Here is an 18,965-nt window from a genome sequence, read left to right as displayed (position 1 = left end):
GTTTTTCAGGCTCTTTGGCAAAAGTATAGCCTTCCCAGAAGTCATGATGGAAAGGCTTCACCTTTACTTTACAGGCATATAGAAAATGCCTTAATAACATAAAACCAGATGTTTTGCTTTTAGAAGTAGATTACCCAGTGGCATAAAAAACACTGTAAGTGTCATTCCTATTTTGTTCATTAATTAGAGTAAGTGCACTTTATACTATTTCAGTGTCTCTGCTGTGAGTTTCTGTCATGTTATTTGTGCTCTCTGTCTCATCTTAATTAGAGCGTCTAGGTTATGGATTTTAGTTTCCTTTATTGAAAGTAGAGAGAGTATTACCCCTCCTGTAAGGTAGTAAGTCATGTTGAGGAGTGGGACTCTGCCCTCTCAAGGCAGACAAATCCTGGTTTGAGTCCTGGCTCTGCCACGTAAGTTACTTAACTGCTGTGAGCCTCAGTCAGCTGAACTGTAAAATGGGGATCATTATGTCTCAGACCATCATTGGAAGGACTAGCCAGAAACACATAAGTAAATAATAAATGCATACCTAAGTAAGTAAAAGTATGTTTTGGCTCAGAGTCTAGCCCATGAGCCAGCATCAAGAGGAACTATTGTTACAGGACACTTGTACACAACCCTCAAATCACATATGACATTTTGATTCTTTGGCCTTTTTTTTTGGCTATGTGTTCTGGTAAATCTTTACTCATAATTTTTTTTTTTTTTTTAGATAGATTCATGGAGATGATTCATAAGTGAGCAGTATTCATTCTGATGTCACATTTGGAGATTTCAAGCCCTTTTGAGACCAGGCTTTATCCTTTACTTCAGTTTCCTATTAGGACAGGCCCTAGGAACAGCCTACTGCTGGGGGACAGGTTAGTGAAGTAGGAATCTGGCAAACTGTTGATACTAATTTAATATCTTATTTTGAAATCTCTACCACAGGCACGCTTTTAAACTATTCATTTTTAATAACAGGGTTTTGTGGGCTTTTTCATTTTTAACACTTTATAACTTCATATAGAAATTTCAGTTTTAGAAATTAATTTTCATTCTGCTGCCTTCACTGTAGATCATCTATTCTGCTTTACTGGATTATTGCAATATACAATGGTCCCTTTAGTTGGCTAACTAGAATATAAATAGGAAAACATTACAACTTTTCACTTGTTTAGGAAAACAGCATGAAATGTTTAAATATCTATTTTAGAGTGACAGTACATTTATACTGACAACCTTCTTTTAGTTTTTGAAGATTTGTTTGTAGCAGCTTTAGTGGCAAGTGTTAAAGGGGTCTAGGAACTAGAGAAGTGAGTCTAAGACCCAAGTTCAAATTGCCATCTAATGCCCGTTGGTCTATTAAAATTTCTCCAGGATCTAATGTATGTTCAGAAATGTACTTTATAATCAGCAGCATCCTGAATTGATTGAAAGAATTATATACATCAATACAGTAAGAAACAATTAGTGTTGAGTTCATTGCTGTGCTAGGATATATTTTTTAAACCCTTTTGGTATGTTTTCCCATTTATGTTTTGTCAAATGAAAATGTTCTAAGAACATAAACTCCTGTTATCTCTTAGGGCGTTAACTATTTCCCTTGAGGTATATTTTTTTTATTCTTCTAAGATGAGATCACCATCCCCAGAATAATTTGTATTCAGCCTGGCATTAGCTAATGGAGGTGAGGTAATGCTAAGTGTGACACGTTAGTAAGTTGCAAGAACCAAAGCTCTTCTCCCAAGAGTGTGTATGTGGTGTTTTCATGTGGAAAAAGCAGATGGTGACAAGGAAAGAGCAAATGTGCACATGTCTGATGCAATGAGGATTTTATTTACCATTATATAAATTTGTGATACTATATGAAGGTCATTCGATACTGTTACAATATATATGGTTCAGATATTGATAAAGAAAGCAATGAAACACGTTATAGTATGTGTTCCTGAGAAATCTTTATCAAATTGTATAAGACACTGTTTCAAATCCCATTCCAAAGAACTCCTATTTTTTCCTTTCAGCCACCAACTACCTTACTGAAACAAAATCGTTCATCTCTTGGTATTATCTCTTGAAAATGATATCTCTTGATATGTCCTCCTATCTCTCAATAAGAGCTTAGAAGTTTGATCTGGTAAAATTACACTTCTAAGAATGCGGCCTAAAAAAATGACCCCAGGGGTTGGGCGAGAGGAGGAAAAGGGAAGGAGGGGAGAGGAGAATGTTGAGAATTGAGAATAGTTAAGTTCCGGTATATCCATACATTGGTTAATACAGCTATAAAACTTGATCTATGTGAAAACTTTCTTAACTGTTAAAAATGATTTGGTTAAAGTTCAATAAATACATGAAAAGGAAGTGACTACTTAAAAGTCACCTATTATTTAGATGAAATCTTAACATTGATATGAGCCAAGAAGCCAAATATTTTAAAACTCTGGAAAGCAGATCACTATTTAAATTTAAACTTTTTTTTATTATTCAGTTAGCCAACATATAGTACATCATTAGTTTTTGATGTAGTGTTCAACGATTCATTAGTTGCATATAACACCCAGTACGCGTCACAAAAAAAAAAAAAAAAAATTAAACTATCTATAAGGATAAAATAGTTTCATGCCATAGCTTTATTGTTGGCAAGACATAAAAGGTTGTTAGAAGTTAGTATTTCAGCCTAAGAATCATGACACTGTTTGCAGAAGGGTTTGACAAGAGCTCTTAAAGGCCTCAGTCATGTGGGAACCCATCAGGGGGTCCTCAACACCCTACATTTGGAAAACCCATTCCCAGGGCCAATTTGAGGCAAACCTGGGCCAGAAAGGACACTGGTGGGAGCTCCAGGTTCAGCTTTAGAAATTTCTATTTTTATTAAGTCTTCTTTCCAACTCTGTTTTCACCCCAGATTTACTACAGACTTTATGGTCTTGAAACATAGATAGTATTATTTTCTTATGGATTGTAATATAATAACAGTAAATCACTTATTATGTATTTGCCTGTGGTTTGAGAATTGTTAGCCACTCTAAATATTCTCCCCATTCATCAAATTAACCACAACTTTGTTTTTCAACCACAGATGGATAATTAATTTGCATTATAGTCTGCCCAGTTAGAATTGACATGCGTGGGGCAATTTGGTCTCTATATTTATGGTTCAAGAACGTTTGAGGTTTCTTGTACCTGATCTATGTTTGTTGTACGTGTGAAACAGAAAGAGAACGAAAAAGAGGGAGCTAGGACATGGTGCGGAGCAGCCAAGGAAAGATTGCTACTTTCACAGCAGTAGCGTTCCCCTGTTTTTATCACTCGTGAAACAGGGCTGAGAGTCGAAATTGACCACACAGTCCTGGTTGATGCAGTCTGTCCTTGCTGATAGATATTATTTTATAAGATAATCTTTGTTACTATTTTCTAAATTTAAAAACAGTACAGGTGTTGTAGAAAATATAGGGAAATATCAAGGAGTAAATAAGTTGCCAGTAATCCACCACCCAGAGACAGCCACTGTTAAAAGATAGGTTAATATGTAAAGGTGCTGGATACTTACTTTGGATCTTTTTCTTGTGTTTAATTGAAATTATATTATTATATACAACTTTATAACCTATTTTTACCTAGCCTTATAAGCATTTCATATATAGTTGATAAGTTCTTTTAAAAAGTTTTACAGCTGTATTAACCAATGTATGGATATACCGGAACTTAACTACTCTCAATTCCCAACATTCTCCTCTCCCCTCCTTCCCTTTTCCTCCTCTCGCCCAACCCCTGGGGTTATTTTTTTAGGCTGCGTTCTTAGAAGTGTAATTTTACCAGATCAAACTTCTAAGCTCTTATTGAGAGATAGGAGGACATATCAAGAGATATCATTTTCAAGAGATAATACCAATTTATGCCCCTTCCAGTAGTGTATGAGAATGCCTATCTCCCACACTTCTGCTAGCATTGTGTGTGATTGGGTTTTGGTATTACTTGGTTACAATACATGGGGAAGTACCCAGGAAAGTACACCTCAGACGTTTTGGGATTCTTGTCTCATAGTTTATTTTCTAAATATAGAGAAAATAGGAACAATTTTATAAGAAGTACCTCATCCTCCTTCCATCACATTCACCCTCCTTCACCTATTGTGCCCCAATAGTTTGCCCTCCTTCTCCTTATGGGGGGGATGAACCCTCACTTGTTCTTAGCTGAGACTGATGCTTTTCCATATGTGAGCTAGATTCGCAAACCCTTTAATCCCTTCAGGAACTTTCTCTCCTCTTGCCTTATTAATTTCTCACTTTCCATAGATCGTTCTCATCAGCATGAAAGCAAGCCTTCTATGGCCCATCTTTAAAACCAAACAAAGCGAGAAATCTCCGACCCTCGTCCCCCTCCAGCTCCTATTCCATTTCTCCTTTCCCCTGCCCTGCAAAACTGCTTGCTCACTTGTGTTACCTTTACTCATTTTTGTTCTCCCATTTTCTCCCCAACCCACTGCAGCAACATTGATCCTTTTAAACTATAATGTTTGAAAAGTCTAACACTTGGCTGTTGTGTAAATGTAGAATAAATGTGCCAGATATTTTATTTAATTAATAATAGAACCAGTAAGATATTAAGAGCAGTTCAAAGGAGAATTTGAAGAACAAACATAGATGGTTGGGTATAAGGAGATGAATTTGCCGATAGAAGTGGAACTGGTTAATATCCTGCGGGGCAGTGAAAGGTAATTTGGAAGGGTCATTTTTCTATAGGTCGAAAATCAATTGCATCACTAAAAGACAAAATTCATTTTTGTTGCTATAGGCAAGAATCCTTAGCATGGCTATCCATTTTCTATGACTTAATTTCCTACGGAGTTGTAAAATAACCTAGTCATTACAAGGACAGATAAAGGGTTAGTATCCAAAATTCATAAAGAGTTTATCAAACTGAATATGCACAAAACAAATAATCCAGTAAAGAAATGGACGGAAGACATGAGTAGACTTTCAGATGGCTAACAGACACATGAAAAGACAGGTGTCTCAACATCAGTCATCAGGGAAATACAAATCAAAACCAAGATGGAGACCACCTCACACCTGCAGAATGGCTAAAATTACAACTCAAGAAACAACAGGTGTTGACAAGGATGCGGAGAAAGGGGAACCGTCTTATACTGTTGGTGGGAATGCAAACTAGTGCAGCCACTCAGAAACGGTATGGAGATTCCTCAAAAGGTAAAAATAGAACTACCCTATGACCCAGCAATTGCACTACTAAGTATTTACCCCAAAGATACAAAAATACTGATTCAGCAGAGCTCCTGCACCCTGATGTTTATAGCAGCATTATCAACAATAGCCAAATTATGGAAAGAGCTCAAATGTCCATCGACTGACGAATGGATAAAGAAGATAGGCCATATATACACACACACATATATATATATATATGTATGTGTATATATATAGAATAGAATAGTAACCATTAAAAAGAATGAAATCTTGCCATTTGCAATGACATGAATGGAGCTGGAGTGTATTATGCTAAGCGAAATAAGTCAGAAAGACAAATACCATATGATTCCCCTCATATGTGGCATTTAAGAAACAAAACATGGAGGAAGGGAGGGGGGAAAAAAAAAGAGAGAGGCAAACAAACTTCTGTTCTCTTAGCTGTAGAGAACAGAAGGGTTGCTGATGGGGAGGTGGGTGGGGGATGGGCTAAATGGGTATGGGTATTAAGGAGGGCACTTGTGATGAGCAGTGGGTGTTGTATGTAAGTGATCGATCACTGACTTCTACTCCTGGTACCAATATTACACTATATGTTAACTAACTAGAATTTAAATAAAAACTTAAAAAAAAAGACTCTATAAAGTCAACTAATCCTCAAGATTCCTCTAGACCACACCCAGCACCGTGCTGAAATGATATACAATAATTTCTTTTGCCCATTTTGCCCATTTCCAGGTGTTGGACAATTTTTCCTGATAATCCCCACTATACCCATGACCTTCTTGCCAAAGCCAGTGGTCTGTCCTTAACTGACTCCACCTCTTAGCAATATTTAAAGCATGGAACACTCCTTGAAAGACTTCTGCATGCTTTGGTATACCACATTCATCTGACCCACCCCTACCAACCCCCTCCCAACCCGTTTCAGTCACCTCTCTTAGTCTCGTGCTGGCCTGTAAATACCAGAGTGCCCGTGTATCTCTAGCGCTGATCTCTCCCTGAGTTCCAGGCTCTTAACTACCCATATCCGATGATCAGCTCTAATCTAAGCCACCATCATCTCTTTCTAGAACTATTCTATAAGGCTTTCCATTGTCCTGTGTGCTTCTACTCCAATCTTCTACAGTTGATTCTTCACTCCGCAGCCAGAGTGATCTTTTCAAAGCATGCCATCCCCCTCTGCTTAAAACACACCAATGGTTTCTCCTTGCAACAAGAATAAAACCAAAGCTATTCTCGGCTCCTGAGGGCCCTGTGTGATCTCACCTTCCCTATTTCATCTCTCTTTATGCCTTCCCTTCTCTTACCATGCACTAGTCAAAGTAGTCTTCTTTCTGTACCATGAATACACCAAACTTTTTCAGGGACTTTGTACTTGTTGGTCCTTCCCGGCAAAGATAGCCTCTATGTCATTTAGATCTCGATGTAAACGTCACCTGAGAGATGTCTTTCCCAGCCACCTTAGCTAAAGTAGCTCATACTCCCAGTCTCCCCATTACTTCACTCTGTTTTCTTCTCTTCATAGCCCCAGTTAGTGTCAGAAATCTTACTATCATTTGTAATTATTCTTCCTTTCTAGGATGAAAGGTTGAGGGTAAGAACTTTGTCTTGTCTTCCACTCTGTCTTGGTGTCTACAGTGGTACCTGGTACAAAGCATGTGCTCACTAAGTATTTGCTTACTGACTAAAAGATGGTTCATCCCGGTCATATTCACCACCCTCCCTTGGTTTTCTAGAAAGCCTATAGGAAACAAGATGGTAGAAAAGCAAAGAGCCTTCGTTAGAAAGGCAAAACAAAGACTGGCTTTGAGAGAAAGTAAAACACTGCTCTCGACTGTGATTGAAATGGTGACGCTTCCCTTCCTCCATGTTCTTGTCTCCATCTTTTCCCACGATAGGCTCGCACAATATTTAGGGAGAAGGCGGGAAAGAACTTAGTTTTGGAGAACAAAAGAGGTCTCCTTAGCTTTGGGCTTGGAAAAGGGTGGGCTTTGGTAGGGATTTTCAGTTTGGGAGAAGATGAAAAAGTAAGTTTAGAGATGGATGGTGGTGATAGTTATGCACCAGTGTAACTATACTTAATGTCACTGAGCTGTACCCTTAAAATAGTTGAGATGGTAGATTTATGTATGTTTTATCACAATTTTTTTTGACTTAAAAATGGGGAGGAAGGCTAGGACTTTCTGTAAAGGCTTTTGTGATGGGGTGAGTCCTATTGATGGGCTTGTATATTCTTTTACGATTTCTGATCTTAGCATACGGGTCAGGTTAAAGTTGTCTTTCGATTCAAACTTTTGAGATCGCCAGGGCTTCTAGAGGCTGGAGAAAGTCAAGAATTTTTGGCCTTGTTTTTCTCTTTTTATTTAGGGAGGCAGATTGCCATGGGAAGTACCTTTATTTCTGGAAGGCCAGAGAAGACATGGGAGAACTCCGGAAGACCAGTAGTAAGGAACTGGCTTCTTCAGAGGCAGCAGAGCAGAGTGGGAAGGAGAGGGCCTGAGTCACTTAGCTCTGTGACTGTGGACAAAGTCATTTAATCACGAGAAGTGGGGTTTCCTGACTTTCAGGAGTGTTGGGAAGAGAAAAGATAAGATGCCTAGCACAGTGCCTGCTGTATAAGTGCCCCATAAGTGGTAGCTCCTCCAATTGTAAGGACTCGCTCACCATGTCAGGTCCACTGGAATTGTCTGATGGACGAACGAAAGCAGAAACTTTAGTTCTCACTTCCAGGTGACCCTGGCCATTCCATGACCCTAGATGAGAAGTTGGAATTCTCAAGCCCAGTTTCAGAGTAAAGATTATATGGAGGTTTGGAACTTCCTGGTGCTCGATCTCTTGAGAATCTAAAGCATTGTAGCATAGTATTATGTGAGGTATACGATTGTGATGGGAAGTTTCTGGGTTTTGTTTTGACTGTGCTGTGTTGGAAGGCTGAGTTCTTAGCAATGAATGACCTGATCTGTTGCAAGAGAAACAAGTTGCAATCTGTATCTTGATCTAGTTGGGAGTGGATAAATGTAAAACTTTATCAAGCTGCATGCTTCTTATCTGTACACTATATGAACTACAAAGCTCACTTAAAGAAGAGAGAGAGAAAGAAATGGACTACATTACACACACTTTTAGAAAGGATTATTGCTTCTAGGTTTGACTCACCAAAACCTTTAACAAGAGAGGTGAAGCTGGGCGAGGAGTGGTAATGCCAATTGAAAATGTCATATAAAGCATTAATTTGGAGAAATAATCATTGGAATAATTAATATAATGCGTGGTCTGCTCATGACGGAGTAACTTCTGTCTTCTTTATATTCCAGTTAGAAGTATCCATGGAGAACACTGAACACTCAGTGGATGCAAAATCCATTAAAAATTCAGAAATGTGAGTATTTCTAATGCTATCCTCTATAATCAGGGAAAGATGTGTATGTAATACAGCAAACTTTAAGGAATGGGGGAGCAGAAAGGGCTTTCAAACCAGAGAGAACCAGCTGACTTCTTACCTCAACAGCTGAGTGGCTTTTGCACACCGTTAACTTATCCTCCCTGAACCTTGTCTTTAAAAACAAACTTTCACGAAACTGTGGGGAGGATGGAGGGAAAGATGAGGTGTAGCGCCTGACCCACAGTCAGAATCTCCAGCCTGGAAGCAGAAGGGCGCTACAGAAGAGGCAGAACTCGCAAGTCTGGATGCTTCTGTGCCTTCCTAAATCCGTCTGCAGGATGAGAGCTTTTGTGTTTGCAGGAGATTTTTGGCTTTCTATTTATGAGTTGTTGTTGTTGTTGTTGTTGTTTCTTAAGATTTTATTTATTTCTTTGCCAGAGAGAGAGAGCACAGCAGGGGGAGCAGCAGGCTCCCCGCTGAGCAAGGATCCTGATGCGGGACTCGATCCCAGAACCCTGGGATCATGGCCTGAGCTGAAGGCAGGCGCTTAACCAACTGAGCCACCCAGGCGCCCCTATTTATGAGTTTTAAGGCTAAAATGAAATGCCAGTTCTGAGTCTGGGGAAGAATTGACTGATTTTAGATGATCTTGTACCCTTTGTTTTTCTGTCTTCCTCTTTGCAGTACTTTGCTTAATAATGCTTCCCCTAACCAGATGATGGAGAAAGGAAAAAGATAAAATGCAAACACCCTGGGCGCCTGGGTGGCTCAGTTGGTTGGGCGGCTGCCTTCGGCTCAGGTCATGATCCTGGAGTCCCGGGATCGAGTCCCGCATCGGGCTCCCTGCTCGGCAGGGAGTCTGCTTCTCCCTCTGACCCTCTTCCCTCTCGTGCTCTCTATCTCTCATTCTCTCTCTCAAATAAATAAATAAATGCAAACACCCTTCATGTAATTCATGTCATTATCCACTTGGGATCTCTTGTGGAGCTTTCAATTCTAAAGAAAGTTTCTTCTGAGACCCAGTATTATTATTTTGGACAAAAATAGTAGTAATTATTTAGTGATCTTCGTACTAAACAAAAGTATTACAGAACAATTAACAGGTTACCAATAAAGGTTTAGCAGTGTCTGTTTAGGTAAGGAGATTTTAGAAACTAAACTTTTGAAATACAATCTCTTTTAGAAAGTTTGGGGTCTTATTTTCTTTAAACCTTTTAAGTGATTTATAAATTTTCCTACCTTTTCATATCATACAGAATATCATTTAATAGCAAATTGCATGGGAGCCCAAAACAGATTTAGGTCTGTTTTTATCCGATGATAAGTTATCTTCACGTCCCTCGGCTTTTTGAGTCTCTGCTGTGCATCAGGCGTGTAGTATCCTATTGCTATCTACGATCTGTATGATCTTCAACAAGTCACTGAGTATTAATACTTTCTGAGTATTAATTTTCTCACCCATAAAACACGGGGATCTTCACTTTAGTTAATATAATCGTTTCTGACGTTGACTGCTTTAATTTACTATTTTAATTTTTTTCCAAAAATGTTTTTAGAATTGTATGTAATGTGAAACATACTCAGGTTAAATGCGTGAGGACGTGGACTTTACGTTTTGATGTTTGGCTGTTCCTAGACCTGGTATGTCCCGATCTCTGGCCTAGATCGGGGGTCAGGCTTGCAGTCTATTTTGGTCGAGTTTTATTGGAACACAGTCACACACATTCCTTTACGTGTTGTCTTGGGCTACTTTCACCAGCAGAATGGAGTAGCTGCTTCAACGGAGCCTCAAATACTTAATGTGTGGCTCTCTTGAAAAAAAGTTTTTTGACCCTGGTCTAGCTAACAGAGGTTTTTGGATAAGTGACCTTCAGACAAGTATTTCCAGTTCTTTATAACAGTGATTCTATGTATTAACTCTTAATTTGTTCAGCTTGTAGTGTTTAAGGAACAATTTAGGAATTGTGAAAAATACCGTGCTTTGAGTCCTATCTGCATTTTGTCGGTTTCCTCTCATTTCCAGGGTAATTTTTAAGATCTTACTCTTACCTTGAGAGATAAATATCTCACAAGTTATAAGAAACTTAAGAATTTTAAGCTATAAAATGTATTTGGTGAGATTGTGTAAAAATTTAGAGGAAAACTTAAAATGTGGAGAGCAAAAGCCTGAACTCTGAAGTCCGACAGGTATGACACTGTGTCTGCGTAACCCTCAGCACTGAGCCTCACCGCACTCATTTCCACATCTGTGAAATGGTTTCTCACGAAATTTAAATCAGGAAAGGCCTGTAGCACACAGCCTGACATTCATTCAACAAATGTGCACTGTTCTTACGTGTTATAAAAGTTGTATTAATGTAAACAGCGGCATCGGTCATTTCTGCCTTTGTAAACTGTTGTTTGATTTCCAAACAGAAAGACCTTACATGGAAGCAAATCAGTGGACTCTGGAATGTCCTTGGACAACAGTTATAAAATGGATTATCCTGAAATGGGTTTATGTATAATAATTAATAATAAGAACTTTCATAGAAGTACTGGTATGTATCCTAATGTAATTTTTAGCCCTCTTCAAATATTGTACCATTTACGTTTGGTATAATATGAAAAATGGAACTGATGTTATTAGTTAGTAAACAATAACACAGAATAGCCACAGAGTATAGATAGAGCTGGTCCCTACACATCCTCCATCACAACTCTTGATCTTCTACCCATCATCAGAATTTCTCCCTCTTCCAACAGCTACCTCCCATCTGTATGTTGGCTCTTCTGCCCCGACTTCTGTGTAACCCTTGCTTCTTTATCCTTCTGCTCCCTCTTTCATTCTAATAGAAGGAGCACAACAAATAAGGAGTAGTATTTTTTTCTTTCCAAGAACTGTGCAAGGCACCTCATTGGTATTATCTCATTTAATTTTTACAACAACTCTGAAAAGTAACCGCTATTGGATGCTGAAAGGTTAAAATTCTGACACAGAGTTCACACAGGTCATTTAGTAGCAGAGCTGGGACTTGGCCTTGGTGTGTCTGACCACCCGCCACCCCCAGTCTGAGCTCTGAATCCACCTCCTGCACTGCTTCACTTCTTTGTATCTTCATTCGCTCTACTGACTTTTTCCTTTTCCCCCACAAAAATGACAGAACCCCATCTTAAAGAGACCTTTCTTTTACCCTGCTTCCTCTTAAGCTTTGATCTGATTTTTGTCTCCTCTAAATTTTGAAAACATGTGCTTTAAGCTTGCCATCTTCACTTCTTTCCATCCCTCTTGAATCTGTTTTCTGTTTTCTACCTCTGCCTCTACCGAAACTGCTCTCTTAGGTTCACCGTGGCCTGCTCACCAAATCTCCCTTCTCAGTCTCTATACTGGGTGTGACTTGAATCTACTAATATGGTTCAGACTTTTTTTTTAGAGAATATAAACAATAGAATCCCTTACAATCCCAAAAAGTTAATTAATATCTTGATGTGTTACTTGATTCTTTTTCCTGACAGTTTCTTTCAAAACTTAATTTCATTCGTAATATGTAAGCAATAATTTATCCTGCTTGTTCCATTTAATGTAATATAAGCATTTTTCACGTTGCTATATAATTTTCAGATCTTTTAATGATTACATAATATTCCATTTGCTTGATTTGCATAATTTACCATATGAGTGGACATTTGGGTTATTTCTCCATTATTTTTATATTGATGCTGTGATAATTCTTTGAATTGACATATTGGTCACGTTACTAGACTTAATTTTTAATTAAAGAAATTAGAAGCAGCAGATCCAACTTAGGAGGCCATCTACTGGGCTGGTTGGTAAAAATGGCCAGAAGAATCCAGGTTGCACTGGAACGATAAGTAGAGCTTGGTGTTAGACTAGTTAGAAGGAAAGAGTAATTGGAAAAATGGGTGTCTGATTCTGAATGAGAGCCTTTGTATTGCTTTTGGCTGTAAGCTGAGATGCCACCTTCAGCCATCAGATACTCTGCATCACATTACTGGTTATGATGCCCGCTTCCTGTAGAATTTTACACTGTGGAACCTATTCTTTAACAACCATAACAACAAAATACTTAACCCAGGAGTCTGGCTTTAGCATTCGAGTGAGCGCTTCCTCTGCTTTGAAATGTGAAGGTCAGGTCCTCACAGTGATCTCCTGACAGTCTCGTGTTTTCTATTCTACTATTAAATGGCTCACAACCCAGGACTGGAATTCACTCACCTTGTCACATAGCTGCATGGTGTCCTCAGACTCTCCGAAGTCAAAACTTTGATAGGCTTATTTTAATTTTATAAACATTACCTATGGCCATAATAGCAATTTCAGAAACTACAGATTAGCAAAAGAAAAAAACATTAAAATCACTCATAGTCACACTATTCAGAGATGCTCTATCAACGATATTTTTTAGGCACAGACATTGAGTCTTTTTTCCCATTCATACACGTTAATAATTTACTCAGATCTAAGGTGTGTCCTCCCTAACGCTTTAGCCTTTTTAGATCTGAGTGCATTGTCTAGTCAGTCTGTACGTTTATGTGGAGGGTACCGGAAAAGAGGGACAAGAGCTCGGGACCCCTGGGTACCAGCCAAACGCTAGCCTTATTACTTTCAACAAGTTCCTGAACTTCTCTGTGCTCCCTGTCCCACATCCGTACAAGTGAAGTTGGTCACAATCACTGTCTCACTGGTGTTTGGAAGGTTGAAGAAACTACTCATAGCAGGATGCCTGGTGAACAGTATTAATGTGGTAGTGATTTGTGGGGGGGGGGGGGCTTCTGAAAACATTATTAAAGGCGTAACGGATCTGAAAATTGTTGGGAACTTAAAAAAAATACACTTCCTCGATGTGTGTGAGATGTGTGTATTGTTATATATACCATTTTTTCTTAAGCAAAAGTAGGATCCTGTTGTTTTATAGTTTTTTTAATACAGTGACCATTTCCCATGGCAAAATTTTGTCTACAGAAATTTTTTTTTAAGATTTATTTATTGGGGCGCCTGGGTGGCTCAGTTGGTTAAGCGACTGCCTTCGGCTCAGCTCATGATCCTGGAGTCCCGGGATCGAGTCCCGCATCGGGCTCCCTGCTCGGCAGGGCGTCTGCTTCTCCCTCTGACCCTCTTCCCTCTCGTGCTCTCTATCTCTCATTCTCTCTCTCTCAAATAGATAAATAAAATCTTAAAAAAAAAGATTTATTTATTTATTTGAGAGACAGAGAGTGAGTGAGCAGGGGGAGGGGCAGAAGGAGAGAGAGAATCCCAAGTAGACCCTGAGCTAAGCTTGGAGCCCAATGCAGGGCTCAATCCCACAACCCTGAGATCATGACCAGAGCCAATATCAAGAGTCAGACACTCAACCAACTGAACCACCCAGGCACCCCATGTCTACAGAAATGTTAATGGCAACACAGTATTCCATTATGTAAATGAATCATAATTTATATAACCAGACTTCTCTCATTAAGCATTTCAGTTGTGTTTTTCACTATCTAAGCAGCTGTGAAAGATATCTTTATGACCATAACACTGATACAGTTTTCGTTATGAAGTGTCTTATGTGCTAAGAAACTAAAGACACTTTGTGTTACCATGATGAAAGTCATTGAATTTTCTTAGCAGTTGAAAAGAAGAATTTATTGTGGATTGTGTGACTTGCTGAATAGTTTATTTCAGAGCGGTTACTTTTTTTTTTTTTTTTATGCAATTATAAGTAATCCTTTCTGTTTTCAAGGAATGACACCTCGATCCGGTACAGATGTAGATGCAGCAAACCTCCGGGAAACATTCACAAACTTGAAATACGAAGTCAGGAATAAAAATGATCTCACATGCGAAGAAATTTTGGAATTAATGGACAGTGGTAAGAAATAATTAATTTTTTTAATTGTCTAATTTATATTATGGTGTAGCTGTAATTACAATAATAAAGCACGAGAACTATGGCACCATACTCTATATAATGCTACATTTTATATACATAAAATAAAAGTTATTCATGCCACCTCCCTAATGTGGCTTGAGGTATGTTGACTGCCCCAAACTGGGTTTCTGTGATCTCTCAGTTCTGTCTTCAAGTTTCTTTGTCTTCCTCCTGTATAGTTTATGCAGGAGATTGATGGGTGAGTGAAGTTGTATTGGTTTTTTGTATGTCTTTTTTCCTTACTTGTAAACATTTTTCCAGTCTCTAAAGAAGATCACAGCAAAAGGAGCAGTTTTGTTTGCGTGCTTCTAAGCCATGGGGATGAAGGAATAATTTTTGGAACAAATGGACCTGTTGACCTGAAAAAATTAACAGGTTTCTTCAGAGGGGATTACTGTCGAAGTCTGACTGGAAAACCCAAACTTTTCATTATTCAGGTAATCTATAGCTAAACAACTTGGTTACTGAGGATTAATCAGGGATTAATTTACTCATTTGTGGATTAGCCAGTGGATTTATTTTTTTCCCCTGAAGCTGCTCAACTACTGTAACTTTTTTATTCATTTAAGCTACCACTTACAAGATAGAGAATAAATGTTCCTTTTAGACTTGTATCAAAAAGATGCCTTATTTTAACATCCATTTTTACACAGCCTTTACATTTCTTAGAAATAACAGGAATGTGTATACACACATACAGTTTTGTTTTTGTTTTTGTTTTTTGTTGTTGCTTGTCCTTTGGTTGGTTGGTTTGTTTTTACACATACAGTTTTTAATAAATTTTTTTTCAAGTAAGCTCCCCACCCAGCGTGGAGCCCAACCCAGGGCTTGAATTCATGACCCTGAGGTCAAGACCTGAGCTGAGATCGAGAGTCGGACATGCAACCGACTGAGCCACCCAGGCGCCCTTAAATGCTTATTTTCTAACCGCTAGGCCTGCCGAGGCACAGAACTGGACTGCGGTATTGAGACAGACAGCGGAGCCGATGATGACATGGCCTGTCAGAAAATACCAGTTGAAGCAGACTTCTTGTATGCCTATTCTACGGCCCCTGGTAAGACGGTTACCAACAATGAACATTACCTGGAGATTCTAGACACAAAGCAAGTGTTCCAAAGGCTGCCAAGATCTTCACATTCATAAACAGCTAACTGGTCTGTATTTTAGGTACCTTAACGACAGAGATATGTCAGAAAGTTGTCTTTAGCAAAGTTTGGCTGGAAAATGTGCAATTATAAGAAAGGGGGAGGATGGGGTAACTGGGGGATGGGTATTAAGGAGGGCACGTGTTGTGATGAGCACTGGGTGTTATACGTAGCTAATGAATCGCTGAACACCACGTCAAAAACTAATGATGTATTATATGCTAACTGAACATAATTAAAAAAAAATAAGAAAGCATACTTCCACAGTATCCTTCATGAACTTAATGCCGCAGAGGATACTATATTGCAATATAGAGTAATGAATCGTAATCTTGTGATATGGTACAATATGTGCTATATTGTCATATGCATGGTAATCGGCCAAGAGCTTCGTCTACTTCTTAGAGTAGGATAGAGGTAGGTTTTCCAGGAATTCTTTGGAAGATAGGAAATAATAAAAATAAACCTGAATAGTGTGTGAGAAGGTAAAGTGGAACGAGGGAAAAGAAATAGGTTATTCCACGTTTTTGTGGTTGTGTTATACCTGTCCTATAAATAAGTGTTGATTGATCGTGCAATTTATTTATTATACAACTAATTCGGGGTGTCACAAAGTTTGGAAATAGAGGACGAATGTATTTTTAAAGAATGTTACATTTTTAAATATGCTCAACATGATTTCTTTTTAACCTCAAGACAGTTCCAGATAAAGTACTTCCAAATTAGAAGCAGTAGATCCAAGAGTTAATCTGAAAAATGTACAACGAATACATTGTGTTCCCTTTTTTGGAGTTTTTGAATACTCTGTAATGTCTTCATCATACTTTACTCGGATGCCTTGTAGACAAGTTTAGGACATGCAAATGTGTGTGCATACACAAGCAAGTGATTGCTTGGATGAATCAATAATCTGATGGCAACGCCATGCTCCTTACAATGGTGCCTCTTTCACATTTGCTTCGGCATCTTGTGCATGTTTCCGTCTTCCTCCCTGTGAGAAGGGAAACCCAGACAAGAAGGCTCACCGTCATTCAGCGGGGAAAGTAGTCCACACTCTTTCCCTTGCCAAAAGCAGAGGTGTATGCACAACACTACCCCCCACCCCCCGTACCACCATCATCTCCCCTGAAACGAGAGGTGTTGTTTATTTCCCTTTTTTGTGGCTAACAAACATCTCAAGGAAGTTTGTGCTTGTTTTTACCTTTATGATTATGTAATAATCTATAAAATCAGATACTCATGGTACTTTGGTTGTTATTCTGCCTCATAGGTTACTATTCCTGGCGAAATTCAAAGGACGGATCCTGGTTCATCCAGTCACTTTGTACGATGCTGAAACTATATGCTCACAAGCTTGAATTTATGCACATTCTTACTCGGGTTAACCGAAAGGTAGCCACAGAATTTGAGTCCTTTTCTCTTGATTCTGCTTTTCATGGAAAGAAACAGATTCCGTGTATTGTGTCTATGCTAACAAAAGAACTGTATCTTTATCACTAAAGCTGGATGGTTTTTTGGGTTCTTTTTTTTTTTTTTAAGGTCATATGCCAAGTGAGGAAATGGTTTAACCAATCCTATATTTTCCTCTCATTTAAATCTAATCGAATACTTCACATGGTACTTTAGAACCTGCTACTTTCATAGCAATAGAACTATGAGGCTGCCTCACACTCAGAATCAGGTAGTCGACCTCGAATTTAATTAGGAATAAATAAAAATGGATAGTAGTACAGTCGTTGTGAGAGGAAATGTTTCTAAATTAACGGCCCTGATAATTAGCAAGTTTTAGCGATGCTGTTATGAATTTTTGAGTAATCGTGGAAGAAGTTAAACATTGTAGTTATGAATTAATGATCTTGATATGCTCCTATGTGAGAGTATGTACTCTGGTTTTTGTCACACTGCAGACATGATGGGGAATAATGTATCCTAGAATGTGGAGCTCCGTGAGCAGGGTCAACATCTTAAAGACCTACCTTGATTTTTAGAATCAGGATTTGGGGATAAGTCAGCTGTATTTTTTGATCATTTATCTGAGCGCGTGGTTTTTTGATGTTTGGCCCAAGCATGTCTTTGTTACCAAAAGTCATGTTTAGTATTGAAAAGGAAACTAAATATTTGACCAGAGGAAGTGTGAGCAAATCCCGCTGACTCTTGTTGACTCCTGCGAGGCATTTAGCTAGATGCAGCGTTAACGGAGGGGGCGGCATTAGAAGCTCAGGGTGCTGACGTGCAGCTCATCCAGCAGCTTCCATATCCTATCCTTTGGGCCTGAGCCAGCCTTTTGAGCTTCACATACCAGCAGAGTATGTGCGGAGCTGTCATGTGAACATCTCAAACTGTCGATCACGCTGATAGCAGTGTGAATTGAAGAAATTCTACAGGAACATCCTCAAATACAACTTACATAATAACCAGTGAAATGCCGCGAAGAAACAGTAAATCAGTCAGCTGGGCACTCCATCGCTAGAAGGTGGTTTGAGCCTGAGCAGAGACACAGGTGGGCAACAGCCTTTGTGATGAGGGCAGAGCCCTAGACCAGCTTTGGAAAAAGCACTGCTAGCTAGTTTTTTCGTACGGACTAGTGTGCTGGGAGGATGACACTCCCCCACCACCAGGGCAGGAATCTAACCAAAGAAAGCGATCATAAAGAATCTAGCAAGAAGGCTAACCAAATCAGAAATTTCTGAGATGGAAGTTTTCCAAAGATGCTAAGAGTCACAACAGAAACCGTAGCACGTTTTATGATACCATTTCTAAGCACGTTAAGTTATTTTCTGTTGAAGCGTACGGTCAAAGGTACAAAAAATGGTGGTTATAACGATGTACTGTTCACTGAAAGAAAGGCCCGTAGCACACAGGACCTTGGCAATCAGCAGACTCACCCCTCCTCTGGTGCGTGGGGAAGCGGCCCCCACCAGGAAGGCCAGCCTGCAGGCCTCCTCACTCAGGCAGGCTCTGAGCCCTTGCTGCATCCCGGGGCCTCACGGGTTTTGCAGTCTGACATTTCACGGGAGCTATCTTTTGCTCAAGGAAAGAAACTCACATTTATAAATGACCACTCTTTGTTTCACCTGTGGAACTTTTTCTAAGTAAATGAGGCATGTAATGGTATCCTGAGATGTGTTCCTGTGTGACTGTTTTGTAAACTTTTGTTATGCGTTTTTATTTCGAAATATAAATTTTAACTTAAAATTACCAACATGTTCAAGTTTTTGTTGTTATTCTTGTTTCTGATATCATGCTACTCACTCTAGTTAAAAACAGTTTTAACCAAGAGCTGGGGCCTGATTTGGAAGGACCAAAGAGGATGCAGCAGGACCCTGT

General features: G+C 39.1%; 1 protein-coding gene across 9 annotated transcripts in view; it reads left to right on the top strand.

Annotated features, from left to right (window-relative positions):
* Positions 1-18,965, top strand: part of CASP3 (caspase 3) — a 29,471-nt gene that overhangs the window by 3,474 nt on the left and 7,032 nt on the right. For 3 of the 9 annotated variants that reach the window (XR_015767731.1, XM_088020910.1, XM_088020911.1), the window contains exons 2-7: positions 8,510-8,574; positions 10,993-11,117; positions 14,304-14,432; positions 14,754-14,929; positions 15,427-15,547; positions 16,909-17,030. Coding sequence is in view for 6 of the 9 variants with exons in the window: in XM_088020910.1 (XP_087877036.1) it covers positions 8,522-8,574; positions 10,993-11,117; positions 14,304-14,432; positions 14,754-14,929; positions 15,427-15,547; positions 16,909-17,030 (726 nt within the window). In the remaining 3 variants the exon portion in view is untranslated. Of the gene's footprint in view, positions 1-715; positions 864-6,169; positions 7,640-8,509; positions 8,575-10,992; positions 11,118-14,303; positions 14,433-14,753; positions 14,930-15,426; positions 15,648-16,908; positions 18,837-18,965 lie in introns of those variants that run through there. The other 6 variants (XR_015767732.1, XM_028099846.2, XR_015767733.1 and 3 more) reach the window with 6 other exon arrangements.

The sequence above is a fragment of the Eumetopias jubatus genome, unplaced genomic scaffold (assembly GCF_037043125.1).
Source record: "Eumetopias jubatus isolate StellerSeaLion01/CBP00866 unplaced genomic scaffold, mEumJub1_p1.0 scaffold_2, whole genome shotgun sequence".
Taxonomy (NCBI): domain Eukaryota; kingdom Metazoa; phylum Chordata; class Mammalia; order Carnivora; family Otariidae; genus Eumetopias; species Eumetopias jubatus.
The sequence above is the reverse complement of the archived record's forward strand: the minus strand, read 5'-3'. Positions and strand labels throughout refer to the sequence as shown.